This window comes from Lutra lutra, chromosome 11 (assembly GCF_902655055.1).
Source record: "Lutra lutra chromosome 11, mLutLut1.2, whole genome shotgun sequence".
NCBI lineage: Eukaryota > Metazoa > Chordata > Mammalia > Carnivora > Mustelidae > Lutra > Lutra lutra.
In genome coordinates, this window is record NC_062288.1 from 49481727 (window position 1) to 49502816 (window position 21090).

A 21090-nucleotide genomic window follows, 5' to 3' on the forward strand; every position below is an offset into this window, starting at 1 on the left:
AACCACCTTCTCTTTATAACCCTGACAATATTTTCCTATTTGCCTTTATAACCACTTCCGAATTTCTTAAAACAGTTTCACCTGAAGACTTCAGAAGGTGCAGGGGTGGACCTTTTCATAACACACTCAGCCCACTACCTTAACAATGACACAGACGTTCTAGCCAGAAATCTACACATTGCCCACATACTTTCACTGTCACAATTTTTAATTAAATCATTTATAATTTTTTATCCTCCCTAGAGAAAGAGAAAGAAAAGAAAGCGGCAAGCCCAGGAATTTAGATCTAAGCTACACTGAAATAACACATTTCATTTAGGAGAATGAACTGAAGCAATTACTTCATGTCCATTATATTCTACTATTACTTAAATGTAAAATACAAACTCTCCTACTGATATAGGTCCTAGATAAAAACAGGGAAAATCATCCAACATGTTAAGAAGAGATTTCATAGAAATTCTTCCAGTTTATTTTTAACTGGTAACACCTCATGCAACTTTTATAGTTTCCACAAGTAACCTAAGCCTTGGAATCTGACCTAATGTGATTTCATAAATGTAAAAATAGAATAAAAGCTATTGCTAATGATAGTATGTACATTTTTTGCAAAATTTAATGTAAGGGAAAATCATTTACACTTTTAAGATGTACATACCAGTAAAAATTTGAAAGAGTAAGAACTTGATTTTAAAAGACTTTAAAAGGATCAGGGTACCTGGGTGGCTCAGTCGGTTGAGTCTTACTCTTGATCTAGCTCAGGTTTTGATCTCAGGGTCGTGGGTTCAGGTCCTGGATTGGGCTCTATGCTGGGCATGGAGCCTACTTAAATAAAAATTAAAATAAAAAAAAGACAGCAGTATCTATATCAAAAAATAATTTACGACTCTCTACCTTTCAGAAAAGACTAAGTTGGGACTGACCAAAATAATTTCACTTTTATGAAGATTTCTGGTCTTCTTTTAAGTATAGGCAGAAAAATCAGAAACTTCTTAAAATAAGTCAAAATTATTTTTCATAAACCAAGGAAAAACACAATTTTAAAACAGAAAAGCAGGAGGGAACTAAATCTCCTTTATGGATCTAGAGTTATGTGAGCCCAACAGTGAAAATATTTGAACCAGAGTTCCCTGTTATCTATTTTTTTAAGGTGTAAAAAATCAGAAAACAAGTCAAAATATCACCTGGTAAGAGGACAATTTTAGAATTAAAAATAATTCTAATTTTTTTTACTAGTTTTATGATAGTGTGATTTGCTAGTTAACACAGAAATAATATCATAGTTGAAGTTTTCTAAATTTTCATTCCTAGGAGGATTAGCTCACCCGTCACGTTTTCTATTTGATTTTTCATGCTTTTGCAGAAGATTATGTAAAGGTTATTACTTTCCATTTGCTTATTTTCTGATTAATTTATATTGGACATGCACAAAAGTGTTTTTTTCCCCACAGATATAAACACGGATTCATTTCTATAACCCAAACATCACATTCTACAAATTGTGAGACATGAAGGACAACTTAAACATTTTACCATATGCAGTAGGGAGGGAAGAATGGCAGAGATGCCTAGGTAAATGTTTCTAAAAACCCACTACGTAATTTTCTGTGTGTTCTTCATGCTATCAGTAGTTGACCAACAAGTCCAGAATTTCTTTCTTTGATTAAAGTGGTAATAATCGTGGCTCCTTCCCTTAAACTTGCTTGTAGCTTCTGCTCATCCTGGAAATAAAAAAGGATTAAACAATAATTATTTTAAAAAGAAAATATGTCACACATTAAATTTAATGGTTTCTTTACTCTTTTAATATTTCTTCACTTTTAGGTTTTTTTTTCCCCCATCAACTTTATAGAGAGATAATTGACAGGTAACATTATGTAAGTGTGAAGTGTACAATGTAATGTTATGATATACCTATGTGTTATGAAATGATTACTACAAAAAGATTACTTAATCCATCACCTCATACAGTTACCATTGAGAGGGTAGTCAGCGCATTCAAGATCTACTCTCTTAGCCACTTTCAAGTATATATTAACTATAGTCACCATGCTATATATAATCCCCTTACAACTGGAAGTTTGTACTCTTTGATCAACATCTTCCCAATCAGCCTCTCTCAACTATTATCCTCCTGTTTTTATGAGTTCAGGGAGACACTTTTCAAGGTCCCCTGCTCTCTGGACTTGGCATTCTATGGAACTCAGACCAGTCACTGGTATGTACGTGGTCCCTCCAATAAAGGAGAAATGCTTTTGCAAGCACTTTTCATTATATACAAAATATATCTCCTGCAGATACCAGGAAAACACTGACACACTTTCAAATGCTAGCAGCATGAAACAAAAGAATTCCCCTTAATCCTGTATCTGACCAACTCTGGCTCTTCATACAAGTGTGAATATTTCATCAATGATACAAGCCTTTCCTTCATCCTTCTGAGTGCTACCCAATAAGAGACTTTGTTATAAACTGTGAACACTAGTCTGGGAGGAAAAATAAAAAAAAAAGGCTTGTTGTTTGCTAAGTAAGGTCAGGCACATTAGTGAAATGAGTTTCTCACAAGTTGCTAAAATGTGGTTTTGCCTGTGAAATCATATTGCTTATGAATATATGTTTGCTCCAACTGTTTAGGTTTTTTGAGAGGGATGAAGGGATGATAATATGAAGGGGAAGGGAAAGTCAAAACAGAGCTAATATCTTGAGAGTCTCTGTATTATGAATTGTGCTAGGTTCAAAAAGAGGGACCTGGTAATCAACTTCTAAATGCTGACTTCATCCTTAATACCCTTTCCTAGTGTTAGGTGTATCACCAGTACCTACTGCGTCTACCTTCTTAACATTTCTTGAATCCAGTTACTCCATTCAAATTGGTGCTGCCAGCAAAACATCTCTATCCTAAATTACAGGAACGATCTCGTAAACAGTCTCTCTGAAGTCTTGTCCTTTTCTGCCCTGTTTCCCACACAGCAGTCAGAATACTTATTTTAACATAGAGATCTGATCACATCACTACTCTGCCTAAAATCCTTTCAAGGCTATCTCCGAACTTCAGGATCAAGTCAGAACTCTTTACCTTTTATCTTTCCAACCTCTTCCTGTCATTCCCTTATATTCACTCAATTCCCCAAACCACACAGAACTGCTTAAGATTGCCCAAACAAGGTAGTTTTCTAAACTTCCACTCCCTTGCCCCAGCGAATCCCTTTGCCAGGAAAGCTATCTCACACCCTTTCTAGCATAGCTGACCCTAGTTATTCCTTGTGGTTCCACTCAGTTATCATTGGTTGCAATCTACCTGGACCCAGCACCCAGCCTAGATGGGTGAGGCAACTCTCTGTTTCCACAGCTATTAATTCCTCCAGCACACTGAATTCTAATAGTCTTTTTAGTTGACCATCTATTCCACCAGATGATGAGTTTCTTTATGTAAAGAATTTTTCATTTTGTCTTTGAATACAGAACACTTAGTTCAATGCCCACCACATGGCAGCACTCCATAAATTATAATGAACTCAGAGCAAAGGAGGCTATGATAGAGGTATCATCACCCTTTCTGTTTAAGTCATTTGTTAACATTGACCACTTTTGGGTTACTTTGCTTACTCCTATTTGCATATTTGGCAGGAAGCCTGGCAATGGTACAAAGAATATTATCAAAACCTTTCCACTACCACACCTTCACCAGCCCAGAGGCATATAGGTTCGCCATCTATGAGGACGGTGATGAGAGACCACCTCTGCTTAAGCTACACTTTTCCATCAATTTCTCTGATTGTCTTCTAAGGCGTAGACCTGGGGAAAACCCACAAGAGATTGAATGGTGACTACTTTGCGTCTCGCAGGTGAGTATTAATAACATTTCAGCACTGGATTTCAAATGCTATACTGGTTTCCTTAATATCACAAGACCTAAATCACACATAAACCATTCTAAAGCCAAATATGTTTGGGCTTAAAATGTGATACACTTATACAGGAGCAGATATCATTCATAAATACATAAACAATCATTCTTAAACAGAACAAAATATAAATTAACTCTAAATATGAATCTGTCACTCTTAATGATTAATTACAATTATGCAGGGTTTATAATACACATCTATGCCCATCTCATTTATTAAATTGAAACATAGAACAGATGATGAAAATTAGTTTCTCCTTTAAAAATAAACAGAAAAAGACTATCTGTATAGCCTCTTTGAAACCAGTTTATACTTGTCATAATGAAAGCAGCAGAGCAACACACAAAGAAGGGGAAAATCTGTTTTAAGATCCTAGGGCTAGAAAAGTTGTATTTCTAAATCTTAGAACAAATCTTCTATTTTCATTTTGATAGCTCCCTAACTTATATATCTTTAATGAATTTAAGAATGCTTTTTTAAATAAAAGATTTATTTATTTATTTATTTGACAGGGAACACAAGTAGGCAGAGAGGCAGGCAGAGAGAGAGAGAGAGAGAGAGGAGGAAGCAGGCTCCCTACTGAGCAGAGAGCCCGATGCAGGGCTCGATCCCGGGATGCTAGGATCATGACCTGAGCTGAAGGCAGAGGCTTTAACCCACTGAGCCACCCAGGCGCCACTAAGAATGCTCTTTCAAAGGTTAATTTATTTGTGCAATTTCTATAGGCATCATTTGGAATGATGTTTAATTCAGTGAGAAGAACCTATGTTATTCCACTATTTTCGCTTTCTGCTTAAGCTCAATCATTTTATTTCTGAAAAATATGGAAATTCAAAAAGTGATTAAGCAAGATGGTGAGAACCACCTATATTCAGAAAATTCTATTTTGTACAAAGAGGTGTTCAAAAATGTATGAAGTTCAAACTCATCTCAAAACTCACTATCTCTATAAAAGCATTGCTAATTAAATTTTTTTAAAAGGCAAATTCAAACAGATCTTTAAAAAATCATTTCTTGCTGCCAGTAGATATGAAAACCAGTGTTTTTAATTGAGAAGGTGGGGAAACAGGGTGAGGGAGAGTTACAGCTGATCGTTTTATCATCATCTACACACAAATGTGTGTATGTATATATACGTATATATATATATATATTCCTTGGTGTATTCCAAATATGACATAACAAAAATGTTTAATGTTAAAATTAAGAAAGCCAGGTCAACATGAATATTGAAAAATCATGTTGACAGTACACGTTCTTGATACGATGTAATGAAATGGCATTGACTACTGTGGTCTTCCTCCCCAAAACCCATAACCCCAATCTAATCATGAGGAAAATACTACACACATTTCAACAGAAGGGCATCTTACAATATATCTGAACAATCCTCCTCAAAATTGTGAAGTTCATCAAAAACAAGTCTAAGAAACTGTTACAGCCAAGAGGAACATAAGGAGACGTGACAAACTAAAAGTAATATAACATCCTGGAATACAAAATATACATTAGCTAAAACTAAGGAAATCTGAATGAACTATGGACTTTAGTTGCCAAAAATAAGGAGACAGGTAGAGGGCATATGGGAACTCTCTGCTATCCTGAATAATATGAAGTGTATTATTTGTCAAAAAGTATATGCTCAATTTCAAAATATTTCTCTTGATTTTAATAATGTTTCTGTGCCAGAATTGCAAAACTTGAGTTATAAAGTTATTTTGTGTGCACCAGCCCATTTGTATATTCCTTAATTAAATTACAGTATTCTAAATTATGCAATCGATAAGGGCACCGACTCTAGAATGAGAATGTTGGTATTGAAATAAAGGTTTTCACGATTTTCAAGCAAATTATTTAAGTTTCACTGCTCTCCATTTTTTTCAGCTAAAACCATGTTAACAATATTTGTTGCCTCACCACTTTTCTGTGGGGACTAAATCAGACAAGACAAATAAACCACAGATACCAGGTAAATACCTATTCACAAGAGCTGTTAGAACTATTTTTGTGGTGTGCACGAACTTCACCCGTGACACAATAGCTGCTCTTACCCTCTCATCACACATAACCGTTAAATCTGATTATCTACTATATGTAAGGACACTGCTGCAGCTCTTGGACAGTAACCTGGGAATGCCTACAATCCTTGAAAGAAAAGCCTGTTATATAACATTCACCCCAGCTGTCTTGTTGAGAGAATTTTTCCAAACTATAAAGAAGAGAAATAGAGCCAAAGAAGAGAATGACAGACAGCCTCTCCAGGTAGAAAACACACAGATTACAATTTAGAGTTGTTAAGTTGTTGGGTGGTGTGGATTTGTGCTGATAAGTTCCCAGACCATGGAGAGTTGCAGAGAAGTCCTAAAAATCTGCTGAGAATTCCTTCCTTCCTTGGTCAGCTTCAAAGCCGGGCTTGTGCAGGAAGACTCAGGGAGCCCTGCAGAGAAGAGCTGCTGGAGAGCTGTGGAGCTGAGCAAAGATCCAGAGGCCACACTGTGCTGAGGACAAGGAGATTAGATACCAGTCCAGAGAGAATGAAGAGATTTTGGTGACTATCCATGGCTTTTGGATGACGGCTCGAAAAGGCCATGCTTACAGCCTGGGAAAAAAGATAAAACGGAATTGAACCTGCCCTAACAAAGTTTAAACAGCCTCAGAAGATCAGGTGGATCTCCCAATAATAGAAATGTTTGCCAGAACAAATTTTAATATTCTTTGGAGGAAGCTAAAATAAGCTAGAGCCTTTAAAAAGTTTTATTACTCAAGTATGGCTTATAATAAAATCTTACTAGATGAGTAAAGAAGCAGCAAACAGGAAAAAAAACTTGAGAGAAAATCATCCGTATATAGGATCTTTTCCAAACGTAATCCATATGTTGGATTAGCATGCAAGGATTTCAAAATAACTATGATTAATATGTTAAAAAAGAGAAAGAGATGGAAACACTGATGAAAAATGGACTTATTTTCAACACTGCATGGGAATCTATAATAAAGAATATTTACAACTGTAAAATATACTACTTGAAATTAATAATGGATTGGTTTAACATGAGATGGGGAGAGCAGAAAACAGTGTCAGTGAGCCTGAGGACAGGTTAAAATATATACATATATATCCAAACTGAAGTACAGAGAGAAATGGTGAATTATTACTATAACCATCTTACTACTTAGGACCACATTACCATTCCATTTCCTATTGCTTTCTTATCTACTGCTACACCCCACTGCCACCATCAAAACACCTGTTTGGGACATTGAGAAAATCACATATGGGTTCTCTCATTAGCCATGTCACCTGGGGTGTGTTTACTACATGAAAATAACAAGCATAAAAAAAGTCAACCCCATTTCTAGGAAAAACAACCCATCATCATGCATGTAAATATTCAAAGAACCAGGCTGACGGAAATATTGCTACAGCTGGGCATAAAGGGATGAGAGAATTCAGAGTGTGGTAAGACCACGTAACATTGGAATGACTCCTGAAGGAGGTGGGGAAGGATAAGAAGAGGCAAAAACTTCAAAGTCCAGAATGGACAATAAATACTGAGGGAACAAGAAATCATGGCTGATTTTCATTGTGGCATAACAATGTGATAGGCTAGACCTCACAAAGATACTGCAGGGAAAGTGAGCACCCAAATTCCCACAAAAAAATATAAAAATAAATCTACTAAAATTAAATTTATCAGCAGTTCATTTCCTATCTGTAACTCTAGCAATTTCCAGGCTTCAGTTTTACTTTAATTTCTACTCTCCAGCCATAAAGAGCATAAACTTGAAACACAGCACACCAATTTTTACATAATCACACATAAAAATCAAAGGAATACATTTCTTGAATTTAAAGAAAAACAGAAGGTTATTTAGTGAGGCAAGATGAGTTAGTCTGCATTTTCTCTTAAATCTAAAAGATCTTCATCATAATGCCTTGTTTTATATTATCCTGTTCAACGCTATGTCAAATTTTTGAAAAAAATCTTAAAAATTGCTAACTCTTCTCAATTACTTCCCAATAAAACTGGGAAAAAAAAAACAAACTAACTCTATCCTGTCATAAAACAATAAAAACATAACTTCTAGCTCAAAAATGCAGCATTCATTCTTTCTTGGTTATAAGTGTATTTAAAAAATAGAAGCCAGTCAGAAAGGAAATAAAGAATGGATGGGCCTGATTTCTTAAAATACTAGGAGGGAAAATATCAAAATGTTAACAAGAATTTTTTTTTTAAAGATTTTATGTATTTATTTGAGAGAGAGTACAAGAGTTCAAGCAGAGGGAGAGGGAGAAGCAGGCTAACCGCTGAGCAGGAAGCCCCACTTGGGACTCAATCCCTGGACCCCTGAGATCATGACCTGAGCGGAAGGCAGACACTTAACTGACTGAGCCACTGAGGGCCCCAACAAGAGTTATTTTTGGATGATGGAGTCATGGCTATTCTCATTTCTTCTCTGTGTTTTACTCTCAAAATTTCCATAATGAACACAACTTATTCTTCTAATAAGAAAAATAAGTTGTTTTAAAATTTAGTTTCAAGACTGTTTAAATCCTGGGAACTAAATTTCATTTTTTATCACATAAAATCAATAATATAGAACACTGTCCAAATTTCCAGGAAACATTCATTTCCATAAAAAAAAATCTTCAAAATCTGCAAAGAAAACATTTTTTGTTTGAATACTTTAGTCTTCAATAAAAGGTCCAAGAAAGAATTATATTAATAATTCACAAGGCCTTAGCTTTCTTCTGCTGACTTAGAGGTTAAGAAAAACATCATGGAAGTCAAGCTAAAGGAAACAACAAAAAGTTTGTACTTAATTTTATTCAGTACAGTAACAATTGCTCATTCATATCCTGAAGAGTTTCTCAATAGTCAGATTTTTTAAATATTAGGAAAAACATGAGATGAAATATAAATATATAATAGCTCTTTTAAGTTTTCTATACCCTCAAACTGAATTACTTAGAATGAGAATTCACATGGGTTTTATCAAGAAACACCAAATTTAGCTATTTCTTTATCCCTTGTCATTTCAAGATTAAGATGACATATACTATGCTTAGATGAAAGATGCTAAAAAAGTTCTAATTAATATTCTCTCTTAAACACATAAGGTGATTCTAAATTTACTCCAGAGTAATTAAGTCTTGTCAACTGAATCCTGGACTTTTTTTGTGTCTGTTTTTGTATGTGGTTTGTTTTGTTTTCTGGTTGATAGGTAGGTTTCCCTATGACAGTTGTATGTGTCTATCATCTTCAATGGAGTACTAGAGTTTTGATGCAGAAATTCTCATGGGACTTCTAAGCCACTGGCAACATTTGGGAAATCAGGGCAAGTAGGAGATGTCACTATTTTCATAGAAGGTTGGGAATGACAGGAAAAACCTCCATAATTTATGGTGGCTCTTCATTCCCACCTTCCCATCACCTATTACTATTTGGGCAAGACTGCAGTTCCAGAGAAATTACATCTCAGAAGTGTGTACAAGTCATCAATTTTCTATAATGCCTACGTCTTCAAAATTCCTTACTCACTAAATGCTCCCTTCCATTTTCTCAAGGACAACTTAGGGCAAAACTATTCCCAGGGCACATAAACTTGAAGAACTTGTTAAAAGTCTTATTTTAATACATTTATTTATATTATTGTACTACACAGCTCTCAGTATTTGAATTAACGGGACATAAACAAATTTATAGTATGCTGTTAGGATCAAATTTATGTGGATTTTGTGGAATATGCTCTCAAAGAATAGCAGGAAAAGCTATGACATCATTGCTGTCTAAATCTTTATAGACAACCTGAAAGGAAATCTTTTAGAGATATTCATCCTCCACACACATCACGCCTAAAGAACACAATGTCCTCTGTTAAAAGGAAAACTATAAAGTTAAAATATATGTATATACATATTTAGGCTTTAGATGTCTCAGGAGATTACACAGTCCTTTTTGAAAGGTAAACAGTACATTGTCTCAGCAACTTCCATTCCTAAAGTCTAATTCAATTTCCATGCGTTACAAAACTGTCCAAAATCCAGGTTGCTCTCATTTTGACATTAATATCCTTCTGCCATCAATCCTTATTTTGGTGAACTCATGCAAAAAGTATCAAAATGCCAGAAAATGACTAATACATTATATGTTAATAAAAAAAATTTTAAATGCCAGAAAATGTCAAAAGCTTCCAAAAAAATAAAAGTGCACAATCTATATCCATACATACATTTATATCTACATATCTTTATAGAAAGCATGTACAATATACAAAAATACAGAAGATATAATATTTAAAAATGCTAAATTAGACTTAGAAATCTTTTAACATTTTTATTACATTTGTAAGATAATACCAAATAAAAAAATTCATATACCCTTTTCTCACACAGAAGAAAAAACAAAACAAAACAAAAAAAACCTAACAGTAAAACACTGCCCCCTAGTGGAGATGAAGATGAATGTATGGTGTGCATAAAATTCAAAACTTCAGGAAAAAGCACTTACTGGCAGAGTGTGAGAAAAACAAAACAGTCCTCTCCAAATAAAAAGCGTTTGCTTTCTTCTCATTTGAGTTAAACTACGATCTCCTGAATACCTCGGTAATACAATACTATGAAAATGTACCTGGATTTACTTATTAACATGATTCTCACACAGTAGTCTCCTCTATTCTCCATGCCTTGCCATACTTTAAGTGCTCAATACTTATCTGTAGAAAGAGCTAAGAAAAAGGAATTGGTCAGGAGCACTTGGGTGGAACAGTCAGTTAAGCGTCCAAGTCTTGGTTTTGGCTCAGCTCAAGGTATGGGTCCTGGGAGGCACCTGGGTGGTTCAGTTGGTTAAGCATCTGCTTTCTGCTCCGGTCATGATCCCAGTGTCCTGAGACAGAGCCCCGGGTCAGGCTCCATGCTCAGTGGAGAGTCTGCTTCTCCCTCCCCCTTTGCCCCACCCTCTGCTGTGTTCTCTCTCTCACTCACTCACTCTTTCTCTCTAAAAAAAAAATCTTAAAAAAAAAAAACCCAAAAAACAAACCCAAGATGTGGGTCCTGGGTTAAGCCCCATGTGGGGCTCCCTGCTCAGTGGGGAGTCTGCTTCTCTACCTCTGCCCTTCCCCCACTAGTGCTTGCACGCATGGACATGCTCACTCTCTCTCTCAAATAAATAAATAAAGTCTTTAAAAAAAAAAAAAAAGAAAAGTAATTGGTCCAAAACTCTGGGACATAGCACAATTACTCTGCTGAATAGAAATAGAGAATAAAGATAGGAAAGACCCAAACCGTGTAGTATTCAGTGCCAGAGTACAGGGGGGTAAAACATGGGCAGCCAACAAGCAGCTGTCTACCATGAGAAACAAACAGTTCATTATTGTGTCAATTATTTCTAGATCTGGGATTTGTCACACTGTCATACTTTATTTTCTTATAACATCATTCATACTATCAATTCTACAACTTAATAAACTTGAAAAAGTGGTCTCATATACAACATCCCTTTAGTGAGCAAAATTTTTTGATCCTACACAACCCTCCCAGCAGTTACCAAGTCCTCCTAGCTTCCTATTGTGATGTCCCTCACCACTCATACTCCAACTGCTCCAAGTCTACATCCACATCATCCTGGAGCTTGATTCCTCTAGGATGTCCTAACTGGCTACTTTTTTGGCCTGTGGGTACTGCTCTCAACTCAACTAGGACACCATTTTCCTTAGATCAAACTCACGTTTCTTTCAGCACATTCTTCATTTAAGCATTTAAGATTGTCCACAATCAACCTAATTAACCCTTCTAGCCACAGTTCTTACTTCTCTACAGACTCTACTTCTATAGCCATACTGGTATAATCAGTCATTCCTTCTTTAGTAAAATGATTTCCTAGCAATTTTCTACTTCACATCAATTTCCGAAAACCTGGCTGTGATGACTAGTATCTGTTTTACTGAACATCAGTAATTTACATTATCATAATCTGTCTCACAATCCCTTACTAAAATTTTTATTAGATTTCCATATGTATAAGTCTTATTCTCTTAGCTAAACTGCAGATAGTAAAAGGCAACTCTCCCAAATTTTATTATAACCTCAAATAAAGTACTAATTCATAGTAGGTACTCAATAAATATATACTAACTGGGTTAATTTGCTAATGAATTCTATAAAGATCTGGCTTTGCATATGACTACTAAGACATCTAGGAAATATCAGGGTTTTTTCTTTTTTTTTATGTTACAAACAGAGATCACAAGCAGGCAGAGAGATAGGCAGAGAGAGAGGAGGAAGCAGGCTCCCTACTAAGCAGAAAGCCCGATTTGGGGCTCAATCCCAACACCCTGGGATCATGACCTGGGCCGAAGGCAAAGTCTTTAACCCACTGAGCCACCCAGGTGCCCCGAAATATCAAAGTATTGAGATAAAAGATATATCCTTATGGAAATAACTTCCTAAAAATAAAAATAAGAAAAAAATTGTATCTGTACTTAGAAATTGGAAAGACATCAAAGCTACAATTTTGCGCTACATGGTTCCCCCTTTTACGAAAGAATACCTGGTCTGGGAGTTAGATGTAAGGGACACTGATAAATTTACACTAATATACCCAAGTCAAGGGGATAAAGTCAGATGACAAGGCAAACATTCTGAGATAGGATGGCTGCATAAACAGAAAAGCAACACATACTAGGTGTGAATGGTGAAGAATGGATACTGTTTCCATAATGCATGAAAGGTGACAGGAGGGACAGAAAGATTATCCAGAAGAGTTTGTTCTTGAGTGGACGGTCTAGGTAGAAAAACTACTAATACAAAAATATTGATAATTCTTTTAGAGCAGAAAGACTAAGTTTTTCCCATAAAATTTATATTCAAAATTTTAATTACAAACTTAATACAGGAGAAACTTAAATAGGGTCAATGCAAACATATTTTCTCAGTAGCCGTGTGTGTATGAGAGAGAGAGAGAGAAAATGAGAGAGGAGAAAGAGAGAGAGAATTATTGTTGGAATAGTTTTGAGCAGTTAAAAAGAAAAATACACCTAGTTAATAACCATTAGACTCTTGAATATTGGTTAAATGGGTGATTAGTTAGTATCCAAATTTTAATATCCAAGTTCCACAGTAAAGTGGAAAGTTTACCATTACATTAAAAACTCAGTCTCCTCCCAAGAAGGAAACTTTAAATCACAATTTATAAAGAGAGTCCTATCCTAACCAGACTGGTATTCTTTTTATCAGTATTAACTATCAAAAAACTAAACTGGCCACGTCCCTCCTACATCAGAATGGAGTTCTGTCTCATGGAGGATATCACAAATGGTAGAAGTTGCCTAGAAAGCTTCTTCCCAGTGAGGAGAATGAAAAAAAATCAAATGTGCAAAATAATATTCTAGGCGGATCTGGAATCACTGGAATTAAATCTCTCTGAAGTAACACTACTAAGTAACTACTAAGTGTTACTACTAAGTAACACTACTAAGATTCAAGAAGATTCTTCAGTCATAGGTCTGGGAACAAAGCAGGAAAATTTTTATGTCATAAGAGATTTCATGTAGGTATTAAATAAATGTATTTTGAATTAGCAATCTCACTGGAGGTGGGAGACAACTTACTTCTTCTATATAAAGCTGAATTCAATTAGTGGGAGTCAAACTTGAAAATGTTTAGAACTCAGAGGAATAAAGGACTGAAATAGTTCATGAAAAGTCAAGGCATTAATTTAAAAATTTAATTATATAAAGGAAATCTGGGGAGAAAACACAATAGATATTGCAGAAGCCATAATGATGCAGAAAAAAAAATTCCCTTAATTGAATTTAATGTCAGAAATTATAGACAGAGGTATCATTAAGTGCCCAGCAAAATTAGAGACAATCCCCAAAGAAGTCGTATTCACATATTACCTTCAAATTTAAATATAAAAATTCAATAGCCTTCAGCAGAGAATACAGATTATTTCCAATAGGGAAGGACAGTCTTTTGTGAAATGCTAAGTACCACAAGAAAATGGCATTTAAGGAAAAGATTGTTAACTTAGAATTCTAAGTGTTAGAAGAATAAAAAAGAAGACATTTGTGATATGCAAGGGCTCTAAAAATTACCAATCAGTGGAGACTTTTCTCTAAACAGGAAGTATTTAAAAACTTAACTTTTAATGATGAAACGAGGAAAAAAAAGCTTACTTAACCAATGATGCAATGAGAATAGGGACTCCTTTCAACAACTATTTAAGAATTTACCTAACACCAGGGGCGCCTGGGTGGCTCAGTGGGTTAAGCCTCTGTCTTTGGCTCAAGTCATGATCTCAGGGTCCTGGGATGGAGCCCCGCATTGGGAATCTCTGCTCAGTGGGGAGCCTGCTTCCTCCTCTCTCTCTCCCCTCCTGCCTCTCTGCCTACTTGTGATCTCTCTGTCAAATAAATAAATAAAATCTTAAAAAAAGAAAAAAAAAAAGAATTTACCTGACACCAGATAGTAGGCTATATATTAAGATGTGAACAGACACCCATTTCTCTATTTTATGTAATATGTAGTCAGTTAAGTCAGACAAACACATACACATTTTCATAATAACAAGTTATGAAGGAAACAAAAGACCAATTTATTATGAAAATAAAACCAGCATTAAACTTCTCAAACACAAAATATTTTTAAAACTATGAAAAAAAAACAAATAAATGAAGAGGGAAAACACAAAAACGAACAAGCAGAACTACATTCACAAATATGCAGATTTGAAATATATAAGAAATAGAACTTTTACAAACGAAAACTATTACTGAATTTAAACAAACAAAAAATCCAAAAGCATGCGTCAGAAAACAGATTAGACATAACTGAAAAGACTATGATTGAAACTGAAGGCAGAGTTGGAGAAATGACTCAAAATTCATAACAGAAATGACAAAGAAATAGGAAGTGTAAAAGGAGGTTGTGGAATTTCACAAATATGATAACAATGCCCAATATATATTTAATCAGAACTCCAGAAAGGGAGAATGGAGACAATGGGAAAAAAAATAAGAATTATTGCTAAAAAATTTCCAGAAGTTATGGAATATATGAACTCATTCATAAAGGAAACCCAGTAAATTCCAAGGTTCATAAAAAGGAAATTCAACAAGTAGATGAATAAGTGAATTGTGAAACCTAAATATAAAGAGAAAATCTTAAAGCAGCTAGACAGGACAGACCAACAGAGGACTAACAATCAGACTTACTACAGTTTTCCTCACAGCAACAATGGAAGCAAGAATACAATGAAGTATTTGCAAAGTGCTATAGACAAAAAGCAAATAGTTTCTCTCCAACAAATAAACAAACACTGTTTACCTAGAATACTTCTTAACTTCCTACCACAAACACTACGTATCAAGAATGAAGATAAAATATGAACTCCTTCATATAAGTTTATTCCTAAAAATATTCTGACAGTAAAGGATGTATCTCAAGTGGAGGAAAAGTAATTTCAAAAGTAAGGTCAAATAGGGTAGACTGCTTTGGAAAATTAAAGAGCTTTAAAATAAGTAAATAAATCTGAAAGCAGTGTGTCCAGAAAATCAACAACTGTAACATTTAAATAGACAGTATAAATAAAAATACTGGTTAAGAACAGTAGCATAAAAAGTGTTAGGTGAGTGACCAAAATGTTCTAAGATCAATGAAATTGTTGGGAGAGCAATTAAAATACACAGTTTAATTCCGGACTTCAAGCTCTATTACAAAGCTGTCATCATCAAGACAGTATGGTACTGGCACAAAAATAGACACATAGATCAATGCAACAGAATAGAGAGCCCAGAAATAGACCCTCAATTCTATGGTCAACTAATCTTCGACAAAGCAGGAAGGAATGTCCAATGGAAAAAAGACAGCCTCTTCAACAAATGGTGCTGGGAAAATTGGACAGCCACATGCAGAAAAATGAAATTGGACCACTTCCTTACACCACACACGAAAATAGACTCAAAATGGGTAAAGGACCTCAATGTGAGAAAGGAATCCATCAAAATCCTTGAGGAGAACACAGGCAGCAACCTATTTGACCTCAGCCGCAGCAACTTCTTCTTAAGAACATCACCAAAGGCAACGGAAGCAAGGGCAAAAATGAACTATTGGGATTTCATCAAGATCAAAAGCTTTTGCACAGCAAAGGAAACAGTTAACAAAACCAAAAGACAACTGACAGAATGGGAGAAGATATTTCCCATCGACATATCAGATAAAGGGCTAGTATCCAAAATCTATAAAGAGCTTAGCAAACTCAACACCCAAAGAACACATAATCCAATCAAGAAATGGGCAGAGGACATGAACAGACATTTCTGCAAAGAAGGCATCCAGATGGCCAACAGACACATGAAAAAATGCTCCACATCTCTCGGCATCAGGGAAATACAAATCAAAACCACAATGAGATACCACCTCACACCAGTCAGAGTGGCTAAAATGAACAAGTCAAGAAATGACAGATGCTGGTGAGGATGCAGAGAAAGGGGAACCCTTCTGCACTGCTGGTGGGAATGCAAGCTGGTGCAGCCACTCTGGAAAACAGTGTGGAGGTTCCTCAAAAAGCTGAAAATAGAGCTACCCTATGACCCAGCGATTGCACTACTGGATATATATCCTAAAGATACAAACGTGGTGTTCCGAAGGGGAACGTGCACCTGAATGTTTATAGCAGCAATGTCCACAATAGCCAAACTATGGAAAGAACCTAGATGTCCATCAACAGATGAATGGATAAAGAAGATTTGGTATATATATACAATGGAATACTATGCAGCCATCAAAAGAAATGAAATCTTGCCATTTGCGATGATGTGGATAGAACTAGAGGGCATTATGCTTAGCGAAGTGAGTCAGTCAGAGAAAGACAACTATCATATGATCTCCCTGATATGAGGAAGTGGAGATGCAACATGGGGGGTTTGGGGGTAGAAAAAGAAAAAAATGAAAGAAGATGGGATTGGGAGGGAGACAAACCATAAAAGACTCAATCTCAAAAAACAGACTGAGGGTTGCTAGGGGGAGTGGGGACGGGAGAGGGTGGTGGGGATATGGACATTGGGGAGGGTATGTGCTATGATGAGTGCTGCGAAATGTGTAAACCTGGCGAGTCACAGACCTGTACCCCTGGGGATAAAGACACATTATATGTTTATTAAAAAATTTAAAAATAAAAAAAAATACAAAAATAAAAAAAAATACACAGTTTAGATTTTTCCTTACATATACAAAGTAAATTTCAGAATGCCTACAAATGTCTAACAATAGGATGTGTTCTTTATCAGTTGAGAGAAAATAGAGTAAGAAAGAGTTAGGGCTTCCAGGCAGCTAAAGCCAAAGGCAGCTCCCACAATACCTTAAAAGAGAGAGAGAGAGAGAAAGAGAGAGTGTGTGACTGATAAGAAAAACAAAACTGAACAATGAGAAGATCAAATAAAACTACACATACGCAGAAACACACACACATATACAACAATCTCAGTGTAATTTGAAGACAGAACTTCTGAACTTCAAAATAACTTTAAGTTAAAAAATAAAAAGAGAAAATCATCAAATGTAAATGAGCAATTTCTCATACTCTTGTGCCTTGTCACAAGCCTTATGGTGCCAAAAGGTAGTCTGGAAAAGCTTAGAAAGAAGGAAGAGGGGAGCTATTGATGAATGTAAAGCTGATCTAAAACTATCACCAAAAAGAGTAAGCCTGCCTTAACTGTGAAAATAGGAAGAAAAGGTGCACATCTGACCAGCATGACCAGTTCTAAGGGACTTGAAATCATGCTGGATTCCAAGTGGCAGTCTTCTCCTGGTGGTGAAAAACACACAAAGGAAGAGAGAAGCCATCTCTGTCAACCGAGTGGTGAAAGGGAAAGAAGCAAAAGGGAAAATACAGGCTCCTGAAATATTAAAGAGAATGAAAAAGTTAAAGGACACAAAAGTCCTTCTTCCACCATTAAAGAACAGAAATGAAAAGTAAGTGGATTTTGCTATATTGACAGGCGAGGGTAGCACTGAATTAGGTTCCCTATAAACTAGCCAAATCCACAGCAAATAGGAGAGAACGTAACACATCCACGCAGAGTTATTACACAAAAGAAGGATTTAACCACCTTGATTAATGAACCAAGAAGTGTTAAGCAGAAGACTGTAAGATAACACTCCAAATTAAATAGAATTGTTGCACAGTTGTAACATTTAGAACCACATTAATGTTTTACATACTCAAAAAAATAAGCAATTAGAATCAACTAAGTCAGAAGGGTGATATCCAAAGTGGGTTATTAACAAGATCAAATTAACTCCAACATGTTATAATAACCAACCTAAAAAGGATGGCAAAGAAGATAATTAAACTAAGTAATTTTGGAAGATAGTATTTCGTTCTAATGTGTATTCCCAGAGGTACAGATTGGCATTTCTGGAATTACACATGGGTATATTCCAGGGATAAAAAAGGAAGGAAATTAACTGCTTAGAATGAAAGATTCTTCACTGGTGGAGAAAGGGATTATATATATAAGAAAATGGAGAAGCTAGAAAGAACCATAATGTTGGATTGAAAACAGAGATGTCAGTATGAACTCAGTTGATTTGAGATAGATTATGTATTATGTATAAACACACATATATAGATCTGTAAGTATTTATATGAAAACATGTATATTCCCCAGCAATATCTACTGAAAGGTATTGCAAATAATGACATACCAGGTGCAAGGAAAACCCATGGTGCCTAGATCTTGGTTTCTAAATACTGTTAAGTGGCCCCTGGATATGATGCACTGAAAAGAATACATTATTTCAGTGATATTCTTGTCAAAAATCCATAGCCTGAATTTAATCATGAAAGCTCATCAGACAAACCTAAAGTGACAGATACTGTATAACAAAACAGGCCAATATTTATCAAAAAGGAAAGGTCATGAAAGACAAATACTATTGATATATCCCAGTTTAAATGAGACGAATAAGTGGTGCCAACAATAGGGAATGTGTGTTTCAAGACTGGATTCTGGACCAGGAAAAAGTCAACAGTGGGAGAAAAAGCAAAATTTGGTAAGATTTGTAGTTTATAGTGTTGTATCAATTAATTCTTGATTTTGATACTATGGTGATATAAGATGTTCATATTGGGTATTCTGAGTCTAGGGTGTACAGGAATGCTTTGTACTCTTTTTGAAGTTTTTATAAATCTGAAATTATTTCAAGATGAAAGTTAAAATGAATAATTGAGAAAAAATGCAAAGCAACCAAATAAAAATCTCTGTAAGAAAAAATATGAGAAAAGCACAATAGACAGGAGTCTAAAGAAAAAAGTGGGAGCACCTGTTTCAAATATTTTTCTAATTTCAATAAATGTAAATGACTAAACTCATGGATAGAAACACAGAGATTCTCAGGTTGGATTACAAATTAAACACAGCTCTATAGTCACTTCTAAAACACAAGGACACAAAAAGCTAAGAATCAAGTGACTGAAAAAAGTATACCAAATAAACACTAACCAAAGGTAAGTTTTGTTCACTGTGTTCAGTATATTCACTAGAAAAACAGAGACTGTAAGACAAAAAGCAATTATTAGAATAGTCACTATCTAATAAGTTCAATTCACCAGAATCAGGTTTTTGGATACTGGAAGTTATGAAGTCCAGTTGGGATAAATCTGAGATGCTAGGGAGAATCAAAAGAAAATATCAAATAAGCAGTTGTACATGGGAGTTTGGAGCATGGAAATGATTCACGCGCACATGCGCAGGGTATTTAAAACCCAAGAGTAAATGAGAACTCTTAGGAATCACACAGGACAGTGTCCTAGTAACCTTCGGCAGTTAGGGATATAACAGAAGTAAAGAGGCTGAGAAAGAGCAGAAACACTTTAGGAAAAGAAATCAGAGGAGTGTAATATTATGGAACCTGATACAAAAAGGCCATGGAAAAGAAAAAGGTACCTAGTTATCCATTACTATTTACAAATTGTTACAGGAAAAGAAAAAAATCAGTTATACAGAGATAAGGATAATTGCTTTTAATAGGTTATGAAGCAAAGCAATGCTTCAATAATAATTATTCTGCAAAGATAAGGTTTAAAAAATAGTTAAAGTGCATCATAGAACACTGGAATTTGAAAAGATAATAAGCAGGGTTGAAAATCATACTGCGTTTCTCATTTTACACAAGGTCAAGGCAATATAAAATCATCATCGATTTTAAGTTAATAAGAAAAAGGTAAATATGAACATAAAAGTCAAAAACCATTAGTGTAGGTCAGATTAAGCGTCTGCCTTGGGCTCAGGTCATGATCTCAAAGTCTTGGAATCTAGCCTACACTGGGCTCCTTGCTCAGAGGGGAGTCTGCTTTTCCCTCTCCCTCTGCCCCTCCCCACTTGTGTTCTCTCTCTCTGTCAAACAAATAAAATCTTTATTAAAAAAAAATCAGCAGTAGTATGAAACAGGATATCTTACAGAATCATTTGGGGGTTAAAATTAAGAAAATAGAACAAACCCTATGAAGTAAATTCCATTATTTAGAAAACTTACACCAACAAAGTTTGAATAATATGTCTACCATCACACAGATAATAACTGAGAAACTCAGATCTGAAGCCAGAATCAGAATCTATAGAGTCTAAACATTTAACATTAGAGAATTATCCAAGAAAACTTGCTCTTAATGACAATTTCAAGAAGGGATCCATTATTTTTGGAGGGCCTAATTAAATACCAAATTAAAAAATATAATGCCTCTTGAGATTTTTAAGTGATTCAACAGCGATAAGTTGGGTGTGTGGTCTAACACACATTCACACCTCCATGGTATGCATGTTCTTCTTTCACAAGTGCAAAAAAGAAAAAAAAATCACTAGGGTAATTCATGTTTTATGATGTGTCTACAAACTGATGAGAGAACAACTCTTTGCTTAATAATAATAAAAATCCTAACTTGCAAATTAGGACACTGCAGAATTTGTAACATCTAGACAAAAGGTAGAAGCAAGCGGTTTTCAGTAGGTATTGATGGAAGAATTAAAAAAAAAAAAGGAGTTCTGTAAAACAGACGTAGAGGACATAAAGCAAATATTTACTGAGTCTAAATGTCATTTTCGCTTACAGTTTATAGAGTCAAATATATACACTGCAAAGATAGGAAACATTGTCAATTTTAGGAACTATCATGTCACA

The 21090-nt window shown here is 35.2% G+C and overlaps 1 protein-coding gene across 1 annotated transcript in view; it reads right to left on the reverse strand.

Annotated features, from left to right (window-relative positions):
• Window positions 1–1038: 1038 nt before the first annotated feature.
• The window catches only part of CRPPA (CDP-L-ribitol pyrophosphorylase A), a 301401-nt gene continuing 281349 nt past the window's right edge, over window positions 1039–21090 (reverse strand). Inside the window, exon 10 of the mRNA XM_047695505.1 lies at window positions 1039–1721. Within this exon, the coding sequence (XP_047551461.1) occupies window positions 1617–1721 (105 nt within the window). The 3' untranslated portion in view covers window positions 1039–1616. The remainder of the gene's footprint in view (window positions 1722–21090) is intronic.